This window comes from Pongo abelii, chromosome 17 (genome assembly GCF_028885655.2).
Source record: "Pongo abelii isolate AG06213 chromosome 17, NHGRI_mPonAbe1-v2.0_pri, whole genome shotgun sequence".
Lineage (NCBI taxonomy): Eukaryota > Metazoa > Chordata > Mammalia > Primates > Hominidae > Pongo > Pongo abelii.
In genome coordinates, this window is record NC_072002.2 from 38,278,804 (window position 1) to 38,295,133 (window position 16,330).

At 39.9% G+C, this 16,330-nt stretch overlaps 1 protein-coding gene across 6 annotated transcripts in view; it reads left to right on the forward strand.

Annotated features, from left to right (window-relative positions):
• The window catches only part of TTC39C (tetratricopeptide repeat domain 39C), a 119,409-nt gene that overhangs the window by 53,041 nt on the left and 50,038 nt on the right, over nt 1-16,330 (forward strand). For all 6 annotated transcript variants that reach the window (XM_002828115.6, XM_054537720.2, XM_054537724.2 and 3 more), the window contains 3 exons: nt 1,647-1,761; nt 13,312-13,666; nt 15,637-15,805. In XM_002828115.6, the coding sequence (XP_002828161.3) occupies nt 1,647-1,761; nt 13,312-13,666; nt 15,637-15,805 (639 nt within the window). The remainder of the gene's footprint in view (nt 1-1,646; nt 1,762-13,311; nt 13,667-15,636; nt 15,806-16,330) is intronic.

A 16,330-nucleotide genomic window follows, 5' to 3' on the forward strand; every position in this document is an offset into this window, starting at 1 on the left:
ACCTGAGCTTCGTCTCCTGTCAGATCAACAGCGTCATGAGATTGTCATAGGAGCATGAACTGTCTATGCAAGGGATCTAGGGTGCACCCTCCTTATGAGAATCTAACTAATGCCTGATGATGTGAGGTGGAACAGTTTCATCCTGAAACCATTAACCCATCTCCTCCCACCCCCCCCCAACCCAGTCCATGGAAAAATTGTCTTCTGTGAAGTTGGTCCCTGGTGCTAAAAAGGTTGGAGACTGCTGCTCTAATTCATTGACCATAATATAGTCACTAAAATGCAAATTTGTTGCTTGCTTGGTTTTCGGTGGCCCCTCTCACCAGCCATTGCCATTATAATAAAGTACAGACTCCTTAATGTGGCTGACTTGGCATTTACGTTTCCTCTGCCTGGAACATTCTGCTCCCTCGTTTCCTGGTTCCTACTCTTCTTTAGTTCTTTCTACGTGTCCTTTTCCCCAAAGACTGTTGCTTGAGGCTCCATGCCCTGTTGAGTGTGTCTCCTACAGGTTCCCATAGTTCCCTGTCCTTACCCTTCAGAGAGCTTTCCACAGTACATAGTAATATGGTCTATATTTTGTCATTAGAATGAAAGCTTATTTACATGTCTGTCATCAGTATCCAGTACCATGTCTAGCACCTGTGTTAATAATTAAGATTTGTAATGAGTCCTTGCAATTTAAAAAGCATTTTCACATTCAGTATCTCATTAGCCCTCCCAACAATCCTGCACAGTAGATTTTATCACAAACGAGGAAACAGAAGCATCTTGACATTTTCCCAAGTGAATAGAATAGTGAGTGCTGGGGCTAGGTTTGAAACAATGGTGACCACGATGGATTATGCTAAAACCTAGAAAAAAGGGAAACACATCATTCTGGCTTGTCTACTGTGTATACTGTTGACATATTTGCAAAAATTCTATTATTCTGTCATTGTGATAGCATATTAAAGCTATTTAAATTCAAGTTTACTTTGTACTAAGAATGCAGAGTGTTCTATTCTGAAGTGTTCTATTCTTCATTTTAGAAACATTATGATAAAGACCAACATTTTATAAAAAGTGATTTGACTTTTTGCGTATTTGTATTTATATGACTTATATTTCAAGTAGTTTGTGATTTATTCAAAGCTAATTTTTAATTCCAGAATATTTTCTCCTTAATGGAAATGTAATCAGTTTCTGATCCTTACATCTCAGTTGCATGCATGAAAAGAATGCCCCTAATGTTATCCTACCTGAAGACAGGTGGCTGCAAAGTTGACTTTTCAGGTTATCTACTTTGAGGAATATATTATACCTTTAATGATTTTTATTTTGGATAAGAAAGACTTTATATTGTTTGTTTTTAAAAAAGGTGAAACTCCGAAGTTTTTTGTTGCTTTTCGTATTTCCCATGAATTCAGCTTGTATCACTTAGAATATTTTTGTCTTTGAGTTACAGTGCTCAAACAAACAAAACAAAGTTAGACTAATGGGAATTTGGAGCTGCCAGGCTCATAGGATAAATTTGGTCTTGGCTTTGAGTGCCAGGTTTCACAATTCCTATGTGAAATTATTTTGTACAATAACCTAATACTGTTTGGGGGAACTGTCGTTGTTATGTGTGATTTATCAGTGTGGGCATTCTTTCTGCCAAACAGGTTGATGTCCGAAAATCCACCCCCTCTATGGTTGATCGGCTTCAGAGGCAGATAATCATAGCTGACTGCCAGGTTTACCTGGCTGTGCTTTCATTTGTAAAACAAGAATTGTCAGGTATGCTGAAGCGTTATTTTTAATGGTTTTCAGTATTCAGTGCACACAATTAGTAATATTTTTTTTAAGAATGCCTTATATTTCAGTCTTTGAAAACATGTGGCACCTCTTTGGGGCATGATACTGATTTATTACTGGGGAAATTGAAACCACAAGTGTTTAATGTGTGTTTAGTGGAGCAGTTTTTGTGCCAGAGTCTGTTTCATCCTCTTGTCTCAAGAGAATTCTGTCATACTTACAGAAATTGCTAGTGCCTTTTATATGTATGTAGATGTATAATAGTTTTTCTTTGTAGGAATCAGGTTGTGATAATAACCTTTAAAGTGAAATGTAACTAGCTTAAATTTAAGGTTTTCAGAAAGTTGTTATTAAGGCCTGAGTGCCTTCAATGGTTTCACGTATATTAGGAGATCGTTAAAGATCACTAAAGATTTGCTAATATACTGGAATGACCTGCATTTTAACAAACTTTAGTGAGGGATATAAACTAATTTCTTAATTAGTCTGTCCAAGACAAATGTTTTCTAGGCTTAGCTTTAATTTCTTGAGTGAAATAGATTCAAGTGAGCCTCTAAAGCTTGTCCTATGACTGAGTCTAAAATTGACCTAATTCTTTTAATTATGTGGTTATGGGTGTCTCTGATATTGACAGCAGAAACTTGCCATTTTGGTAGATAGAATTTACTTGAAAAAAACGGAAAATTCTAAAAGGAAATCAGTTAAAATTCACTGTCAGAAAGATATTTTCTCCTAAACCTTAAATGAAGAAGGATATATTTCTTTTAAATTATAACATACTCTTTTCTTTTCTTTTTTTTTTTTTTTTGGAGTCAAAGTATTTTCTTGTTGTTTTTTTAAAGTCATAGATGATGACTTGATCAATGTGGAGTTTCAAGATTAATCTCTCAGGATTGTAAGAAGAGACAAAAGATGGAATTACATTTTTTTTTCTGCAGGTTATGCAAATAAACAGAATAAAAATTCCAAAGCACAGATTTAAAACAGTATCAGTGTATGTTTAGATAGTTTACTGTCTCACTATTTATAAAGGAGTCACTTTAACATAACATACTCTTTTCTTTCTAGCCTATCAGAAGCCAGTTTTCCCCCTTTTTCTTGTTTCTCTTGCTCTTTCTTTGTCGCTGTCTCGTACGAAGGGTGCTTTGCTTCTGTTTGGCTGAAGTCAAAAGTGGAATTTAACTTCTATTTTGACCTCTGAAATGTGGACTTCTAAGAATTGATTTTTCTTTTAAAATATGTTCTATGGTGTACATTCACTGTTTGCTTTGGTTCAATAATTCTTTTTCTCCTTAACTCTCTTCTCAGGACTCTTCTAACAATACCTTACTTATGTGGTCAAGAACTCATAGCCCATGTGAATTTTTTATAATGCAGTAATGTCATATCCCCCATTTGGAGAGCACTGCTGACTCAGATATAAAAGAGTACCAGAGCTTATCTGGACCTTGTTGGTCAAGACAAGAGCTCTGTGATTTTGTACTTCCTTTTCCTGACACTCAGGGACTCTCATAAGGAGCCAATTTTAACCATTAAGAAAATATCTGGCCAGGTGCCTTGGTTCACACCTGTAATCCCAGCACATTAGGAGGCTGAGGCAGGTGGATCACTTGAGATCAGGAGTTTGAGACCAGCCTGGCCAACATGGTGAAACCCTGTCTCTACTAAAAATACAAAAATTAGCTGAGTGTGATGGTGGTCGCCTGTAATCCCAGCTACTTGGGAGGCTGAGGCAGGAGAATCGCTTGAACATGGGAGGTGGGGGTTGCAGTGAGCTGAGATCACTCCACCGCACTCCAGCCTGGGTGACAGAGCGAGACTTAAAAAGAAAAGAAAAGAAAATACCTGTTGAGAGAGGAGGATATGTGTAATGAAAGCTAAAGTGTGAGAGTATATCAGAACTTTTTTGTTTTTTGTTTTTTGAAATGGAGTCTCACAATGTTTCCTGGGCTGGAGTGCAGTGGTGTGATCTTGGTTCACTGCAACCTCTGCCTCCCAGGTTCAAGCGATTCTCCTGCCTCAGCCTCTGGAGTAGCTGGGATTACAGGTGCCCACCACCACGCCCGGCTAATTTTTTGTATTTTTAGTAGAGGCAGGGTTTCACTATGTTGATCAGCCTGGTCTTGAACTCTGACCTCATGATCTGCCTGCCTCGGCCTCCCAAAGTGCTGGGATTACAGGTGTGAGCTGCCGTGCCCAGCCAGAACTTTCTAAATGAGTATGTCTGTCTTTCTTTTGTTCAATCATTGATCCATTCAACAAATAATTATAGAGTGCATGCTGTGTGCTAAGCACTTAGTTAGATAAGCAAACATAGGCCTAGTCCCTGCCCTCGTGAAGCTGAGAATTATCAGATAATAGTATTTATAGTTAAGATTATTCTGATTGTAAAATTACTAAATATTAGTATGGAATATTTTGGAAAGATAGAAAGCAAGTCAGCATCTCCAATTTCACCACTTAGAGAAAATCTCTTTTTATTAATAATCTACTTTATATTTCTCCATTTTTTTGCAAAATTGAATCTAAAGTATTTTGTATCTTGTTTTTTCTCTTCAATTATACTTTGGATATTTTCCCTATGACTTACTTTCAGAACATAATTTTAAATAATAGTGTGTTAGTTTATCATATGGATATGCCCTAATGTATTTAATCAATTCCTCATGAACGTTTAGATTGGTGTGCATTTTTGGGGGGTATTAGTGAGGTTGAATATGCTTTTGCATTTTATCCATAAACTATATTTCTTTCACAAATTATCTTCACAGCCTTTGCCTGTTCTTCTAATAGTTTGATATTATTGTTACTTACTCCTGTTCATCATAGTATTTGACAGCATTCTTGGTTCTTCCTGAAGTCCTATGATTTATTGAATGTGATATTGACATTGAAGTGAAATTCTCATAGGCATGAAAGCCTCAGGTTGCCATAAACTTATGTAGTGGTTATTTGCTTTGTGAATAGCTCAGTATTTGTTTCAAACAAACACAACAAACAATGTGCTCTATTTGCCTTTCAGACACCCAGTGGGTTATTAAGCTACAAATAATTTGTTTACTTCATTGTTGGGATCCATATTTCTTAGAAAACATTTTACATGGATAATTTTCTTGGGGGGAAAAAAAAAAACAAAGCTTCTTGTTGGAGATGTTTGTTATGGGTGGCCTTTCCCACCCTTGGAGCGGGGCAGCACTGAGGGGCCAGGGGCACACACACAGACCAGAGCTCTGGTAGGGATGAGCCAATGTGAACTTTTTAATGATTCATGCTTTTTTTTTTTTTTTTTTTAAAGACAGTTTCTCACTCTGTCACGCAGGCTGGAGTGCAGTGGCACAATCTCGGCTCACAGCACAACCGCTGCCTCCCGGGTTCAAGCAATTCTTGTACCTCAGCCTCCCAAGTAGCTAGGATTACAGGTGCACGCCACCACTCCTGGCTAATTTTTGGTATTTTTAGTAGAGACGGGGTTTCACCATGTTGGCCAGGCTGGTCTCGAACTCCTGCCCTTGAGTGATCCATCCGCCTTGGTCTCCCAAAGTGCTGGGATTGCAGGCGTGGGCCACCATGCCCGGTCAATGCTTCTTACTTTTAAAAAAGCTTATGTTTATCTCATTTAAACTTCCTTATAATGAATTACTCCATCATCTCTTTAATTTCCCATACTACTTTATATCTTTTTAACCCTATTATCCAAGTGTCTTTTATTGCAGCAAGAATATATTACTTTTGTGATAAATTATTTTTAAAACATATTTTATGGCACTTGCCACCTTGTTTTATTATAAATTTCCTTTATTTCCTTTTGGATTTGAATAGAGGGCCCATGTCTTTCTCACCTTTGTATTCTTGGCAACATATATACTCTAGTTTTCCTCAGATGAGATTGTTTTCCTTACTTGACAGGTGAGACAGTTGCAGTTGAATGATTTATACAGCTTGTTGGTGATGACAGAACCAGGGCCTGAGCCATGGTTTTCTCATTTCCTAACTGAAATCCTAGTGCTGTCCACGTGCTCCCATCTTAGTTTGGCTACTTGTGCTATCACCTTCCAAGTGGCCCAGAAACCCAGGTTTCTTGGGGCCTTCTCCCTCAGGTGCTCCCTGTGCCCTGGGGAACTAGCCCTGGGCTAGAATAGTAGCCATACTGCCTCTTGCTTCCCTCTGGGCCACACTCTCCATTGCTGCTAGAGCGTCTTTCCAGAACCGCTTAAACCCATGCTTTAAACACTTCGCTGGAGTGCCTCACCTGCAAGGGAAGGTCTGAATTCCTTTTGTGCGGGGCATATAAGACCCTGCCTCTTTCCCAGCTGCCTGTCCTTCCACTACCTCATCTAGCTGAGCCGAGATTCTCACACTTCCCTGAATACCCCCTGCTGCCTCGAACTTTTATTCACCTTACCCTCTCACTGTGGAACACCCCTACCCACTTATCTTTCTCTTATGCTTAATCAAGTGCAACCCAGGCCTTCCTCCTTTGTACAGCATTCCCTCCTCATATCAATCCTGGTTCTTTTTTTTTTTTGAGAGGTAAGGTCTCACTCTGTCACCCAGGCTGGAGATTATAGCTCACTTCAGCCTTGAGGTCCTAGGTTCAAGTGATCCTCTTGCCTCAGCCTCCTGAGTAGCTGGGACTACAGGCATGTACCACCAAACCTGGCTAATTTTTAAAAAAATTTTTGTGGAGATAGGGGTCTCACTATGCTGCCCAGGCAGGTCTTGAACTCCTGGGCTCAAGCGATCCTTCCACCTTGTCCTCCCAAAGTGTGGGGATTACAGGTGTGAGCCACCATGCCCAGCCAATCTGGCATTTGTTGTGCAATTACTTATACCCTGTACATCACCATTTGCCACATGTATCACATAGCAATACTCATATTTATTTACATGTCTGCCTAAAGTATTAGGCTACATACTCCTTGAGGGCAGGGACTGTGCAGTCTACCTGCTATTTTACCTCTTCCCCACATATGTTGAGCATTTCCTGTGTGCCCACATGCTGTGAGATGATAGGTGCTGGTAGTCTAGAGATGAATGAGATGCACCTCATGCCCTGGGGGAACTCATGGTTTGGCAGTAGGAACAAATAAGCAAGTAAATAAATTCTAATTCAGGAGGATACTTCAGCCATAGACACATAAGTTAGTCATAAAGGTTGAATAGGGAACAAGTGATTCTGAATCTTTGGGAAGATCAAGGATCCCTTATCCCTGAGGAGGTTTATAAAGCATGAAGGTCCGTTTCCTTCTCTGTGTCCTTAGAACCTGGTAGGATGTTTTTGCCTAGAACATGGTGGGTGGATATTAAAATCCATTCATGCCTAGCGTTCCAATAATGGAACGCTAAGCATGTGGGAGTTATCCTACTGTTCAAGGTCATCGCCAAGATCTGATGGCAAAAATTCAAAAATTTGCAACTTCAGGCATAATTAAAGGGAGGAAATGGAGGAAAGGTAATGCCATTCAGGAAGATACTGGGATTGGAGAAGTGAGCCTATTAGAAGTCTGTTGGTGACACATGAAGAAATGCTCATCATCACCGGCCATCAGAGAAATGCAGATCAAAATCACAATGAGATACCATCTCACGTCAGTTAGAATGGTGATCGTTAAAAAGTCAGGAAACAACAGGTGCTGGAGAGGATGTGGAGAAATAGGAACACTTTTTCACTGTTGGTGGGACTGTAAACTAGTTCAACCATTGTGGAAGTCAGTGTGGCGATTCCTCAAGGATCTAGAACTAGAAATACCATTTGACCCAGCCATCCCATTACTGGGTATATACCCAAAGGATTATAAATCATGCTACTATAAAGACACATGCACACGTATGTTTATTGCGGCACTATTCGCAATAGCAAAGACTTGGAACCAACCCAAATGTCCGTCAATGATAGACTGGATAAAGAAAATGTGGCACATATACACCATGGAATACTCTGCAGCCATAAAAAAGGATGAGTTCATGTCCTTTGTAGGGACATGGATGAAGGTGGAAGCCATCATTCTGAGCAAACTATCATAAGGACAGAAAACTAAACACTGCATGTTCTCACTTACAGGTTAGAATTGAACAATGAGAACACTTGGACACAGGGTGGGGAACATCATACACTGGGGCCTGTCATGGGGTGTGGGGAGTGGGGAGGGATGGCATTAAGAGAAATACCTAATGTAAATGACGAGTTAATGGGTGCAGCACACCAACATGGCACATGTATACGTATGTAACAAACCTGCACATTGTGCACATGTACCCTAGAACTTAAAGTATAATTTAAAAAAAAAAGTCTGTTGGTGAAGGTTGAAGATAACGAGGCAGTGGGCTGACAGGTGAAAACTAAATCATCTTTTGTCCTTCAAAGTCTTGGGCCAGGAACAGTGGCTCACACCTGTGCACGGTGGCTCCTAGCACTTTGGGAGGCCGAAGTGGGTGGATTGCTTGAGTCTAGGAGTTTGAGACCAGCCTGGGCAACATGGCAAAACCCATCTCTACTAAAAATACAAAAAATCAGCCAGGCTTGGTGGCGTGTGCCTGTAGTCGCAGCTATTCAGGAGGCTGAGGTGGAAGAATCACCTGAGCTTGGGAGGTCAAGGCTGCAGTAAGGTGAGACAGTGCCACTGCACTGCAGCCTGGGCAATCCAAGTGAGACCTTGTCTCAAAAAAAAAAAAAAGTCTATCATTGGGGACACAAGAAAGGCAAGCCTAAATTACCATGGGTTAACCAGCCTCCTTCCGGGACAGTTGGACAGACAGGCTTTAGTAGATGCTTGCACCAGATACAGTCCCCCTGAAAAATTACAAAATTTATCCAAGATCAGTTTCATGTAACTTGATATTCCCATTTTGCAAGCAGCTCTTGTCCTTTCCCAGGGAAGACTTCTGTCCCCGTATGGGGCAGGGTTTCCTCTCGCTCCCTCCATCTCTCAGCTAGTTGTTGCCTGGTCCTCATAAGGTGGGACAAATTGTCTGTTGCCCAGGCTGGAGTGCAGTGGCACAATCTTGGGTCACTACAACCTCCGCCTCCTGGGTTCATGCTATTCTCCTGCGTCAGCCTCCTGAGTAGCTGGAACTATAGGCACCTGCGGCCATGCCCGGCTGATTTTTTTGTATTTTTCAGTAGAGACAGGGTTTCACCATGTTGGCCAGGCTGGTTTTGAACTCCTGACCTCAAGTGATCTGCCTGCCTCAGCCTCCCAAAGTGCTGGGATTACAGGCATGAGCCACCGTGCCCGGCCTGGTCTGTGGTTTTCTGCTGTCTCCACCTCCCTCCACAGACAGAGATAAAGACAGCTGAATGCTTTATACTTGACCTTTCAGAGCAGCCAGATGAAAGGCTGTGCAGGGTGTATGGCTCTTAAATAGTGCGTTCTCTGCTTGTTGGGAAGACATGCACTCAGCTGCTGTGTCCTTGCGTGGAGCTGCTGGAGTGGCCCCTGTAGGAGCCACAGTGCAGAGCGTCCTGTACTCTGTGCCGCATCCTCCCCCAGCCTCTGCCTCCTCCTGCTTGGCCTGGCTGTGGTTGGAATTTTTGCTTCACAGAGTGTGGGATGGAGAGTAGGGCAAGTCCCGAGAACCTGTTTCAGTGCCAAGTTGGATGCAGAATGTAGTAAAAGCAAAGCCTCTCTCGACATGGGCATTAAGTTTGTGTTGACATACTTCAGTTTATCATCTTTGACTCAGTCGAAAACGTTGGGTTCTGTTTCCTTGGCTCAAATTAAGGACCTTACAGCTTGTTACCATAGACTTTAACATGTGCTTTCAGGCATTGGCACCCATCTTAGGCACAAAATTAAAGACAGATTGAACTCATTATATTCTTATTCTAGAAGAGTGGGGTTTTCACCGTGGAGGTTTCTGTTGTGTTTTATTGATTTAGTTCCACGCACTGAGGAGTGGATGGATTCTTAACGTTTGTTTCCAGTTCTACCATCCATTTCTGTATCTCCTCACCTGAGGTCAGAATTGTTAGCATTCATGTCTTTAATCCTGGTCCCTTCGACGTCACGTTGAGAAATGCTGTTTCTCTGGGAGCAGGTGTTTACTCATCTGTTGGGCTTGCACCCTTTTGTCCCAGTGTGTCCCCTGCTTCACTCTGCCTCCAAGCCGCTCGCCCATCTGCTCCTTCCTGCTGGCATTCCTGCTCCTCTCTCCTGAGGTGTTCCCTTTCCTTTAGTGCAAGCTTTACTTCCTTTAATAAAGCTGAGGTAGCCTGGAAAATACAGGATAAAATGGAGTTAAATTTATCCCTCCAAATTTCCAGTTAAGAATGGGTAGGAGTAAAGTGTTCTTCTGAAATCCTGCAGTAACTATTTTGCACTCTCTAATTTATTTATGTGTTTACTACATGGAAAACTATTTAATGACAGAAAAAGGAGATAAAAAAGAACAATTCATCCATCATCTCAGCATTATTTGTTTTCACTCTTTCTATATATGACCCAATAGAGCATTTAAATATATATGTTAAGTTGCGTGCTTAATTTTTCCTTTGCGTTTATTTTCTTTTCTAATTTTATTGTGGGCATTAGGCGGGATTGGACTATATTTTATAGTTCTTTGGTGTTCCTCAGATGGCAAGCACAGTGCCAGACACATAATAGAAACAATAGCCAATCGATGTTTTTAGGGTTTTACAGATTTGTTTAAAATCTGCAGCCAGTGATTATTTATTTTCAATTAGATTCCAGTTGCCTCTGTGCTCTCAAGAATATATATTCTAGTTTCTATTTTTTTCTGCTTTTCTGTTAAATCTTTGGCTTTTTGGATTGTAACTGAGCATCATCTTTCTTGTTTGTGGGCATGCTGGATCAATCCAGACACTTAAAAATCCACTTTGTTAGTATAAAAGAAGCTTCAAGGTTTTCTCCAGGCTTTCTTTTCCCACAGTGCTTCCATTTAGGAGGGGAGAAAGTCATTGAGCCTCTTAAAGGAAGGATCTCTGTCTTATTTCACTTCGATTCACCCAGAACAGTGCTTGAAATATGGTGTTTGTACAGTAACTATTCTTGTTAAGTAGAATGAATGAGAAGAAATTGTTTCAGATGTATTACTTTAATTATTTTAAAGTTACTAAAAAAACTTCGCAGATTAATTTGTTTTACTTGTTCATTCTACCCTATAGCATTCTTTTTAGTGGAGGTAGACTATAGGACATTAATCACCCAGCAGTTGTAGGATAGTTGTTTTTAAATGTGATCCCATGGGTGATATGTTCATCATTTGTCAGAAAATTCATGTATTTAAGTAAAATAATAGCTTGATACCATGGATTGGGGGTCCCCAAGACCACCTCCAGGTTTGATGACTTACATGCAAGACTTATCTTATAGTCATATTTTTAGCTGTGACTTCTTACAGCTAAATTATGTTGCAGTCTTATTTTTTCATTTGTATTGGTTTTCTTTCCTAATTTTATTGTAGATATTTGGAGGGCTTAGATTATGTTTTGTAGTTCATTTGTGTTCCTTAGATACAAAGGAAAATCAGCAAAGGGAAAAAGCACATGGGGCGGCGGAGTCCAGGGAGACCAGGCACAAGCTTCCAAGGCTTTGCTTTCCGGGGAGTCACACAGGATGTGCTAATTTGCCCCAGCAATGAGTTATGACAACACAAATGAAATGTCACCAACCAGGGAATCTCATTAGAGACTTAATGCTAGAGTTTTTATTGGGGGCCGATCATGTAGGCACCCCTACCTTGCACATAGACAAATTCCAGACTCCCAGAAGAAAAACCAGTGTTCAGTGTACATCATATTATTTGTGCAGACAGTTTAGGTGCACACAGTGAGCCACTCTTATCAGTCCTGGAAATGGTAGGAACTTTCCCAGAATCCAAGCTTCCATTCCAGCCAAGGGCCAACCTTGTTAGCAGTTCTGTTGAAGGATAGCAGTCAGGCCTGCTGCATCAACTCTTTTCTACACATCTATTCTTAGATCACTCTCAATTCCGGGATTGGGTTTTTGTAAATCAGATTTTATTTTATTTCATACATTTTCTGAAATTTAAAAATGCCTTTCTGAAAACCCCTTTTCCTACTGTTCTAAAGGGCCTGGAAGTCTGACAGTTCATGTTGTCCATTTGTGCATGAGGGTCAGAGTTGGTATCATATTATTAACTTGCCAAGTGGATCAGCTCTCTCATAGTTATGAGAGAACTTTATTTTACAGAAAATTCCCTACAGAAAATCCTTTCCTCAAAAATGCGATGATGATGCACTCAGATAGTCCCATGTAAGTTGACCTCCCCCAGCCCTTCCTACTCATCTGAAGGTAAAAATATTCCTAGGAGGAGTGGTCAACAGCAGGGTCCTGACAGGGGCCAGTGGTGGAGGGAGGTGGTAAATCCTATGTCTTACCTCTTATACTTCAAGTCGTCTTTGTGGTATGTGTTCTTAAGAGGGCTCTGTTAAGAAAAATTGGCCTAACAGAAAATAGTAGAAGTGGCTTTAAAGATAAGAGATTTGTACCTTCTGCTGTGCAGTAACTTTTTTATTGCTACTTCACTGTGGTTGGGGCAGTGGATAAACCCCAATTTCATAAACCAAATAAAGCCATTCTGATAAGGTGTGCTTAAGCCACACAGTAGGCCTCAGATATACATGAATTGGGAGGTCTTTACATTTTGCATTTAACATGAATGACTTTTTTGATAATAAACTGGCTATTTTTTTACCCAGTAAATATTAATCTTTTTTGCCTGCTTATTTTATTTTTTTGGCAAGACGCAATGCTTGGTGCTTGGGTATACATTTTTTTCTTTCTTTTTTCTTTTTGAGACAGGATCTCACTCTGTTGCCCAGGCTGGAGTGCCGTGGCACAGTTGTGTCTCACTGCAGCCTTGACCTCTCGGGCTCAGGGAATCCTCCCACCTCAGCCTCCCACGTAGCTGGGACTACAGGTGTGCACTACCACGCCTGCCTAAATTTTATATGTTTTATAGAGATGAGGTTTCTCCATGTTGCTCAGCCTGGTCTCAAACTCCTGGACTTAAGTAATCTGCCCACCTCGGCCTCCCAAAGTGCTGAGATTACAGGCATGAGCCACCATGCCCAACCTTGGCTAGAAATTTAATGGTCACCTAGACCTAGACCAAGAACTTGCTTTTGAGGAGGAATGTAACACAGGGTAGGCAAATGCAAGGATTATTAAAAAAGTTTATCAGGAAAGCAGTATAGTAATTCAGAAAGGCAATGGAGGGTTTCACAGAACACGTGAAAAGATGTTGGATTCAGGTGATTCATTCATTCATTCAATGTATATTACATACCATGCTCTAGGTACTGCATAAAGGGCTTCATAGAACAATGAGCAGAAACACATGCTTACCAATCATCATCCAGTGTAGGGAAGGGAGACTGATGAGAAATAAGACAGCACTATAAGAACACTGGGTACAACAATAGATAATAATTTTTTTGTTTTTTACATTTTTGGCTTGATTTTCAGGTTACTGTTCAGTATCCTTTACTATAGAAATAGAAAAGTTATGTTGAATGTTTTTGAATCTTTTCTCCCCTTCTCTTTTTAGCTTATATCAAAGGTGGGTGGATCCTTAGGAAAGCCTGGAAGATTTACAATAAATGCTATCTGGACATCAATGCCCTTCAGGAGCTATATCAGAAGAAGCTAACTGAAGAGTCCTTGACTTCTGATGCTGCAAATGATAATCACATTGTGGCTGAAGGGGTGTCTGAGGAGTCTCTGAACAGACTGAAAGGTGCTGTTAGCTTTGGATATGGCCTTTTTCACCTTTGCATATCCATGGTGCCCCCAAACCTGCTCAAAATCATCAACCTGCTGGGTTTTCCTGGAGACCGCCTACAGGGGCTTTCTTCACTGATGTATGCAAGCGAAAGTAAGGACATGAAGGCCCCTTTAGCTACGTGAGTAGCTGTATTGCAATGCTTTGGTAGATAATATAGTGTTGAAAGTAAGTAAACGACAATCAAAGACTTTAAAGGAAACTTCAGGTAAAATGTTTGGTTGGTTGACAGGATGCTGTGTCTTATGTCTTTCAATGCAACACCAAGGACTGTGTTCTGTGGTCATGGTGATGGTTCTAAGCTGACTTTAGTTAGAGAACAAGGCGTTGTTCACTAGTCTCACAAGTCGTGTATTTTAAAACCTCAAATGATTTTATAAGCAGTTTTTGTGACTTTGACCACAGTCTCTGAGATTCACGATTCTGATTTTTGGACTTAGGAGGTACAAATTTGATAAGCTTTTTCTGTGGTTCTGAAATTTTTATTCTTATAAAGAATTCTCACATTGGGTAATTTTCCTTGATGGTTCAAGGTGGTTTCCTATATGTGACATGGATATTTTGTGCTCTTCCACTAAACTGAGTCATGTTATGTTCCTTGGTTTAAACTTAAATAATAATTATTTAAGCAGGAGAGCATGAGGAAGCTGATATAACTATCTAGAACAAGAATTCACCAATTTCTACATCAGTTAAAAGTGATGTGTTTTTTGTTTGTTTGTTTTAGTCTGGCAAATAACTACCATTTGTAACTTGAGTAATTTAACAAGATTCCGGATATTCTTTGTCTAACGTTATAGCACTTGTCAAAATTTTCCCCAAAAATGTTGATTCACAGAGGACCTTACCTCTATTTCTACTTGTCTCAGTATTGAGAAATTTGGATGTTAACTCTTAATCAACTGATAGCTACTTAAAAATATCATTAATTTTTCATTTAAAAAAATTATGCCTCCCTAAACTCATTAAATTACACAGTTGTCCTTTATTAATGTGAATTAACAGGTTTGTTAACTTGTGATCATTTGTCTGTTTATATCTTAATATTTTATGCTTATCTCTGATAAAGAAATGAATAGAAATCATAATGTAATTAATATGAGCTCCATAAGAGAACCAAATGTATAAGCACACCAGAAGTATGCATTTACATAAAAATATTTGACATGTTGGTTAAACATTTTTGTCTGTGTGTTTTTTTTGTTTTTGTTTTTTTTGTTTTGAGACAGAGTCTTGCTCTGTAGCCCAGGCTGGAGTGCAGTGGCACGATCTTGGTTCACTGCAACCTCTGCCTCCCGGGTCCCGGTTCAAACAATTCTCCTGCCACAGTCTCCTGAGTAGCTGGGATTACAAATCCCAATGACTGTTTTGTTTACCTAGTTTAACATGGCCATTTTTTTTTTTAAGTAATGAGTTTGGAGCAAGAGAATCTGAATTTATTTATTTGCTTGTTTTTTAAATTGAGCATCTTCAAAGGCCAGAGAAAGGGCCCTTTGTCTTATCCTCTCACTTATTTTAACCCAACTTAGTATAATTTGTGTCTGTGGTTTCCATATTTAAATTTCTTCTTTGTTTTAAATTTTCTTTTTCCTTTTGACCTATTTGTACATGATATTTAAAGTTAGATTCTAGGTTTATACCCTAAGTTTTGTGAACGCAAGAGAAAACAACATTTTCCTTTTGCCAAAAATAAATAAATAAAGCTTTTATTACAAGGGAACAGTGAATTCATGGTGTCCAGTTACCATTTCTGATTGGTGCATTGATGAGTAAAGTGTAGAATTCAGAGATTTATGTCAGCCATCTCTTCAGCGATCCATCTAGAAGGCTCAGAAAAGCTAAATGCTCCTGTTACCTTATTCTCCTCTCCCCTGAGGGAAGGGTGTCTTCTGATTTATATATCGTGCTAAAGTTGCAGTTTTCTAAATATTAACATTAAAATGGGGAAAGTCTCTGATTTTACTTCTTCAGAGACTGCATAGTAAGCTTTTTGGGAAGATTAGTATTGGAAGAACACATACTGGAGTTTTGAAAAATGGAAACGGTGTAAGAAAAGTTATGTGCTCAATGTTTCTCTCCCTTTTCCTCTAGATTAGCTCTGCTCTGGTATCATACTGTAGTCCGCCCGTTTTTTGCCTTGGATGGCAGTGATAACAAGGCAGGCCTGGATGAAGCTAAGGAAATTCTCCTTAAAAAAGAAGCTGCTTATCCAAATTCTTCCCTCTTTATGTTTTTCAAGGGACGGATACAACGACTAGAGGTACTGTACCTTCCTCATCTTTTTAAAATAAAGCCTCTGATGATCAAATCTCTGATTCTCACTTGAGGACTGGTATTAAAACGAGCCAGAATGTCACAGGGCCCAGGAGCATTTTGTTCTTTTGCCTTTCCTTGCATCATTGCTAGGGAAGACTCTTCCAGGAACCCAGGATGTTAGTCAGTTACCTTCTGTTCAGAAGATGTGGGCGAAGTAGGGGTAAGATTCCTCATTGCTAATGACACAAGATTGGTGCATTTCCAACCTAAGGCATGTGAGCATTATTTAGTTGCTGAGTTGAAAAATACAAAATACAATTTTTTTCCCTCTCTGAGTTACTAATAATCTCTTTCTAAACTTTGATCTTGGCTAACAATTGACTTATACAAAAGTTACTGCCTTAAATATCAGGGCAACATGAGCTTTGAAATATTAGGAGCTTTTATCACATTTTCATGTGCTTAATTTGGCTCAGTACTGCGTCAAGAGCTTTACACACGCTCTTCCATTTCATCCTCAGAACAACCC